The following is a 7,658-nucleotide window of genomic DNA, read 5'->3' as shown; positions in this document are numbered from 1 at the left end:
AGGAGGAGGAGTGGGGACAGAGGAGGAAGGGAGAGGAGGAGGAAGAGGAAGAGGAAAAAGAAGGAAAATAGAGGCAAAGGAAGAACTACCTAAGCATGTGACTGATTTTTAAATCATTTGAATAAATGTTACTACTGATTATACATTCTTAACTTAGTCAACTGTGAGAGGCACCGAAACTATTGTGTAACAACACTAAAAGTACAAATTATTGACTTGACTCAGGAGTTTGCAGGTCTAGCCACCGGTACAAGCTGCACTCGGTGTGCCATGTGCCTCTTGTCTCATCCCTGTGATTAGACAGGTCCCTAGCAGGTAAAATAGAGCACAAGTTCAATCATAAAGATGAATTTCATAGCTTTGTACATGTCACACTAGGATCTATCGTGGTTTACTAAAGGACTTTTTTCAATGTGTTTGAGGAGGTTTTCCCTTTTATCACAGCTATAATCTCACTGGCTGTTCCACACACCTGTATCTTTATGCATATCTCTGGTGAATTTTGTTTTGTTTTGATTTTTTTTTTGAGACAGGGTTTGTCTGTGTTAACTGCCCTGGCTATCCTTGAACTCACTCTGTAGACCAGGCTGACCTGGAACTCACAGAGATCCACCTGTCTCTGCCTCCTGAGTACGGGGATTAAAGGCGTGAGTCACCATGCCGGGCCCCTTCTGATGAATTAACTAGGACCTTTGTTAGTGTGTTGATGCCACCTCTGCTACCATCTGTCTCTATCTATACAAGGCAGTAACTCTTCTAAAACATCACTATCTGCAATGACAGGGTTAGAAAGTTGGCCTCAAAGAGAAGGAACAAAGTGAGGAACATCAGACTGTCTGAATTCACAGAGTGGGTCTTGACCACAAGCAGGGAGGCACACTGGTAGACACACCCCATCCAACAAAGGCTGCATGAAAAAGTACTTGACAAAAGAAAACGGAAAACCTTGCATGGTTAGTACTGCACTCTTACATTAATGGTGGAAACCAGAAGATGAGGTCATTAAGAGAATCTGATGACACAATAAAGGTCTCAGAAGTCCGAAGCCTCCAGTAGTGTGCCAAGAGCTCTCGGGTGAGTGTGAAGCCAGCCACGAGCCTGGAAGGACATGTGAGGGGAGCTGTGTTCTCGTTGGCCCAGCTGGCACACCTCTGCCACGTTGCTGATCACCAATTCACTTGAAGACAGTACCGCAGGTTAGAAGAGGCTCTATCCATCTTTGTTGTATACTCTGAGTAACATAATAGGGTTAAATATTCATATCTGAACTCACTACTCACTATTTTAGTTGTAGAGTTCTGTGGTTCACAGTGTTGTGGAAAGGACGCCACTGTCCATCTTCCCCAACTGAAATGTTGTCCTCATTAAATGTGATCTCTCCCTTCTCATTGCCCTGGCCCCTAGCCACCACCACTGTGCTATCTACATCTGGAGCTGACTGCCCCAGGGACCCCCTTAGTGGAATCACAGAGCATTTAACCTTCTCAGATAGTATTATAATTTGGATATGATCTGTCCAGGCAAAAAGCTCATGTGTCCCATGGTCCCTAGCCAGTAGTGTTTTTGCAGAAGGTTCTGGACACTTAGAAGTTGGGTCATAGCTGAAGCAAGTAGATACCAGGGAGGGTGCCTTTGAAGGCTTTACTTCATCCCTGGTCCCCTTCTTTTTATTTCCTGTCATCATGAGGTGAGTAGCCTCTGTTTCCTGGTCTCTTACCACAGTGATTTCCTGCCTAACCATACACTTGACTCAACACAGCCAAGGACTACAGACTCCTGAAACCAAGCCAAACCTACTAATTCATCCATTTAATTTGTTCTCTCAGGTATTTGGTCACACAGAGACTTTGAGCTGCGACATTTCAACTTAATGTTTATTTTTCAAAATTACCATGGTGGGAAAGGTACATGTTCCCAGCTTGGTGATTAGATCAGCCTCATGGCTGGTTTCTCTGCCCCAGTATCCTGTCTCCTAGATTCTCTGCCCTAAAACCAGGATACCTGTGCAACTTGGACATCTGCATCACTTGGGATAGGCCTCTTTCTGGAAAGGGTTTGTTAAATACATTAAAACCTCCCTGAATTTCATGATTTTTGTGATATCATTTATGATACCCTGTTCTAAGCAGCCCTCCTGGTTCTTCTGGTCTCAAGTGTCATCCATGGCCTCCTAGTTCTCCACTGTGATCTGCCTGCATTCTCTCACTATTCTTTCCCATCTGATTGGACCCAAGGTCCTTAGAACATTTGATTACTTTGAAGTTTGGGGCAAGGAGTGCCAGAATGCACAGCCTGTTTGTTGAATCTGTGCTGATGTCAGTTGAGCACAATATTACCTTTCTAACAGGTAAAAGGAAACCAGTTCAAGTCCACTCTGAGCTATGTAGTAAGTTTGAAACTAGCATGGTTGTCTTAGTTAGGGTTACTATTGCTGCGACAAAACACCATGATCAAAAAGCAAGTTGGTTATTTGTCCCTGTGCTTTTTCCAATCATAGTCTCAATATCTCTTGCTCATATAATCCCTCCTCTCTCTCGCCAATTGGACTTCTGGAGCTCCACCTGGGGCTTGGCTGTGGATCTCTGCATCTGCTTCCATCAGTCACTGGATGAGAGTTCTATCATGACAATTAGGATGTTCGGCCATCTGATCACCAGAGTAGGTCAGTTTGGGCTTTCTCTTGACCATTGCCAGTAGTCTATTGTGGAGGTATCTTTGTGAATTTCTGGGGACCTCTCTAGCACTTTGCCTCTTCCTATTCCCATGGAGTCTTCATTTATCATGGTATCTCTTTCCTTGTTCTCCCTCTCTGTTCTTGATCCAGCTGGGATCTCCCGCTCCCCAAAGCTCTCTTTTCCCCCTACCCTTGCCCTTCATTACCCCTCCCCCCCAATGTCCAGTTTGCTCACGTAGATCTCATCCATTTCTCTGTCATTGGGCGATCCCTGTGTCTTTCTTGGGGTCCTCTTTACTAGGTAGCCTCCCTGGTGATGTAAGTAGCAGTCCAGTCATCCTTGTTCCACATCTAGTATCCTGCTATGAGTGAGTACATACCATGTTTGTCTTTCTGAGTCTGGGTTACCTCACTCAGGACGATTTTTTCTAGATCCATCCATTTTCCTGCAAACCTCATGATGTCATTTTTTTCTCTGCTGAGTAGTATTCCATTGTGTATAAATACCACATTTTCTTTATCCATTCTTCAGTTGAGGGGCATCTAGGTTGTTTCCAGGTTCTGGCTATTACAAACAATGCTGCTATGAGCATAGCTGAGCATGTGCCCTTGCAGTATGATTGAGCATTCCTTGGGTATATGCCCAAGAGTGGTATAGCTGGGTCTTGGGGGAGATTGATTCCCAATTTTCTAAGAAAGCGCCATATTGATTTCCAAAGTGGCTGTACAAGTTTGCATTCCCACCAACAGTGTGGGAGTGTTCCCCTAGCTCCACATCCTCTTCAGCATAAGCTGTCTTCAGTGTTTTTGATTATAGCCATTCTGACAGGTGTAAGGTGGTATCTAGTGGAAACACATGAACTATGAACCAATAGCTGAGGAGCCCCCATGGAACTGGATCAGGGCCTCTGGATAAGTGAGACAGTCAATTAGCTTGAACTTTTTAGGAGACCCCCAGGCAGTAGGACCAGGACCTATCCTTAGTACATGAGCTGGCTTTTTGGAACCTAGGGCCTATGCTGGGACACTTTGCTTAGCCTAGGTGAAGGGAGGAGGGGACTGGACCTGCCTCAACTGAATCTACCAGGCTGAGCTGAATTCCCAGGGGAGTCCTTGCCTTGGAGGAGGTGGGAATGGGGGATGGATTGGGGGAGGGCATGGGGAGGGGTGGGAGGAGGGAGGACAGGGCAATCCGTGGCTGATATGTAAAATTAAATTAATTATAAAATTTAAAAAAATTTTCCAATAAAAACATTCTGGCAAGGTTGTAAAGCAAAAAAAAAAAAAAAAAAAAAAAAGCAAGTTGGGAGGAAAGGGTTTATTCAGCTTACACTTCAGCATTGCTGTTCATCACTGAAAAAAGTCAGGACAGGAACTCAAACAGGGCAGAAACCTGGAGTCAGGAGTTGATGCAGAGGCCATGGAGGGTTGTTGTTTACTGGCTTGCTTCACATGGCTTCCAAAGTCTGCCTTCTTATAGGACCCAGGACCAGCAGCCCAGGGATGGCACCACCCACAATGGGCTGGGCCCTCCGCCATTGACCACTAATTAAGAAAATGCCTTACAGCCAGCTCTTATGGAGGCATTTTCTCAACTGAGGTTCCCTCCTCTCTGATGACTCTAGCTTGTGTCAAGTTGACATAAAATTAGCCAGTACAATGGTTTACATAATTAGGTCATATGCTGAATCAGACAAACAGCAGCAAAGACAATTTCCTGAACCACTTAGGATAATCTAGACCCAGCCTGGGTACCTTTCAAGACCCCATTTCAAAATGAAAATTTAAAATAGGTTGGGAATATGATTTAGTGGTAGAGGGCTGGCCTAGTTTGCATAATTCCCTAGCTTCAATCTCCACTAACAATTGATTTAGAATTCCAGTTAAAGAGAATGATGTTTATTGATATGGTTGCTGTGAGACTTGTTCTAGCCATTACAAGAAATTTACAGTAACAGCCTTCAACATTCCCTCCCTCATGCCCCATATGGTATTTCTTTTTATTTTTTTCTTGAACTCCACAAAACACATTTGAGGGTAAGGGGTACAGATCAGTGATAGAGCATTTGCCTAGCAGGCACAAACCATTAACTTCTATTAGCATTTTAGTCATAAATTTGAAAGGGATGAGGTCACATGGAAGGGTTTGGAGAGGGAAGAAGGAGAAGTATAAATTATGTTAATATAGTACTCATATATGAAAGTCTTAAAAATATTTTAAATAAAAAAGATGAGGGCTGGAAAGATGGCTCAGCTGTAAGAGCACTGGCTGCTCTTCCAAAGGATCCAAGTTCAATTCCCATCACCAGCATGGCACCTCACAACTGTCTGGAACTCTAGTTCCAGGGGATCCAATATGCTCACACAGACATACATACAGCAAAAAAATCAATGCATATAAAATAAATAAATCTTTAAAAAAGAAAGCAACAACAAACAAAAAGCAATAATTAAAAAAAAAACTCACACAGGCCAGGTATGGTGGCACAAACAGGAGTCTGAGGCATGCAAACTGCCTTGAGTGTGAAACCAACCTGAGGCACATGGTAAGTTTGAGATAATGCTAGTCAGTCCACCATGCTAGTCAGACCCTGTCCCCCCTCAAAACAAAAGCACCAAGCAAACAGCAACAAAAATGTGATAGATTTTGAACCTAAAAGTGTGTGTGTGTGTTGGGGGAGGGCAGGTTCACCAGTAATCCCAGCATTCAGATACATCTTATTTTGTATCTTCCCAACAGGTTTCATGATAGACAAAATAAATAAATAATTATAATCATACTATAGTATGTACTTACTATTCTCTCTCCATTTTAGATTATTACCTTGGTTCTGAATGGTCCTCTGTTTGACATGTGATAAGTGAAGAAGTTTGCTTCAGGTAATGTACAGCAGAGAACTATATATATTTTCCAGAATCACGTAATCATCTATTATGTTTAAAATTATTAATTTACTTATTATTCATTTGTTTATTCATTTATTGATAGGTATATTGGTTCTGTAGGGACAGGAGCCCATTATGTAGCCCTGCTGCCCATGAACAGCACCACTGTAACAAATAGTGCTTTGATGAGCATCATTATGGGTAAATATTTGTGGTCAAATGTCATTGTGTGTCTGGACACACAGAAGTGGAACTCTGAATGCCAAGCATAATGGTGCATGCCTTTAATGCCAGCATTCGGCAGGCAGAGGTAGATGGATCTCTGTGATCTCGAGGCCAGCCTGGTCTATAAAGCTAGTTCTGGGACAGCCAGAACTACACAGAGAAACCCTGCCTTGAAAAAAAAAAAAAGAAGTGGAACTGTCAGAGGGTGTGTGCACTGTCAAGCTGTCAGTAAATATGGCCCTTCTCTGGGTTTGCTCAGCCCAAACTCATTATAGCACATCCTCACTTTCTCAAACATAACTTATTCTTCCCTCCTAGTAGCAGTCCCCCAAGAAACACTGTCCTAGGTCTAAGGAAGGTCCACCCTTAAGCTGTACTGTATTTCTTTGTAGTTGTCCCGTGTTCGCTGTCACCATGTTGTTGCTCAGCAGAAGTGCCAACTGCCAAGTCGGAGGATTTGCTTTGGCCTTCATAGCATGGATCCTTTGCAGCATCTCCACAAGCCTCCCACAGTGGCGAGTCTGGTATTTGAATGGAACTGTGTTCTCCGAGCCTACCGTAGCCTTTGTAGGAATATGGAGAGTCTGCATTTACCACCAACACATCAAGCCTGGCAATGCCAGAGGGTGTCATGAATACACCTACCATGACGACTTTGTTCCTTTGGATATTCGTATCATTCAACACTTGTTACTGGGCGCCAACATTCTCGGGTTAATTGGGACAGTGGCCACCATTTTTGCTCTTCGAAATGTGTACACAGGGAACATACAGAAGAATGTCACCTACAATCCATTTGTCATTTCAGCCATTCTCAATATCATTGTCAGTATCTCTGTCCTCCTTGCTGTCATATGCAATTACTTCTCTGTCATTCACAAAGCAGGAATTGCCTTCCCACCATCTTTCCATATGCCTTTACAGCCACCTAATCAGAGAATTGGAATTGCTAATGTAGTAGCAAGTCTAGCTGCCCTCATGTTTTTAGGCAGTGGCATTATTTTTCTTTCGTACATCTCTCTTGTGGAAAACCAAGTGTATCCCGAGGTTTGAAAATACTTTTACAGCTTACATCACCTTCCAATTTCCAGGGATTATAGCAAGGATTCTTTAATGTTTGTTTGTTTTTTGTTTTTACATCCCAACCACGGTTTCTCCTCCCTCTTCTCCTCCCAGTCTCTCCCTGCACCTCTCCTCTTCCCCCTCCCTCCTCTCCTCCCAGTCCCTCCCACCCAACCTCCTGTCTTCCCCCTCCCATCCACTCCTCTTCCTCAGTTTCTCTTCAGAAAAGGACAGGCCTCCCATGGATAGATATCAACCAGCCATGTTATATCAAGTTATAGCAAGTATTCTTACTACATTTACATAAATTTTCCACGGACTCAAAACCACACCCAAAGAGTCCATGACAGAAAATGGCCAAGTTAGCCTTCTATTTTTCTGTCTTGTTTCATTAATGCATTGGTTGGATTATGGGCTTTTGCTAAATAAAATAATTTTCACTCAATGATTTTGTGAGATCTGAGTTTTGACTGTTGTTGGCAAAGGTAAATAATAAGTAAACACACTATATATAGAAATGAATGTTAGAGTTCATTATTACCTCACATCACCCTCTGAATCCAAGGGAAAAACAAAAGCAGGCCAGTATCACCTGTCATGATAATACTACCTTTGTGACGTTTTCCAAATCTCACCTATATGTTACAAGACTCAGCAACTATCAAAGTTTACAGATATCCTCCTTTCTTCAACCCATTTAAGCCATTTTTCTTTTTTCCAAAGTGTTTTAAATTCTGTGTATCACGTCCTTTCATTCCCATATATTACAGTATTATTCTCTAAAAATGGGCATTCCTTGCCTAAGCATATC

At 42.8% G+C, this 7,658-nt stretch overlaps 1 protein-coding gene across 1 annotated transcript; it reads left to right on the top strand.

Annotated features, from left to right (window-relative positions):
* The first annotated feature begins 1,053 nt into the window (after nucleotides 1-1,053).
* LOC131899227 (claudin-34-like) lies at nucleotides 1,054-7,292 on the top strand. The gene is made up of 3 exons (XM_059250644.1): nucleotides 1,054-1,196; nucleotides 5,491-5,554; nucleotides 6,178-7,292. Exon 3 carries the CDS (start codon nucleotides 6,200-6,202, stop codon nucleotides 6,836-6,838), a length of 639 nt encoding a protein of 212 aa, XP_059106627.1. The 5' UTR covers nucleotides 1,054-1,196; nucleotides 5,491-5,554; nucleotides 6,178-6,199; the 3' UTR covers nucleotides 6,839-7,292.
* The last annotated feature ends 366 nt before the right edge of the window (nucleotides 7,293-7,658 follow it).

The sequence above is a fragment of the Peromyscus eremicus genome, chromosome X, assembly GCF_949786415.1.
Source record: "Peromyscus eremicus chromosome X, PerEre_H2_v1, whole genome shotgun sequence".
NCBI lineage: Eukaryota > Metazoa > Chordata > Mammalia > Rodentia > Cricetidae > Peromyscus > Peromyscus eremicus.
This window is presented reverse-complemented; position numbering and strand designations above follow the sequence as displayed.

Coding starts and splice junctions, on each gene's coding strand:
- LOC131899227 (XM_059250644.1), top strand. CDS start 6,200: ATGTTGTTGCTCAGCAGAAGTGCCAACTGCCAAGTCGGAGGATTTGCT.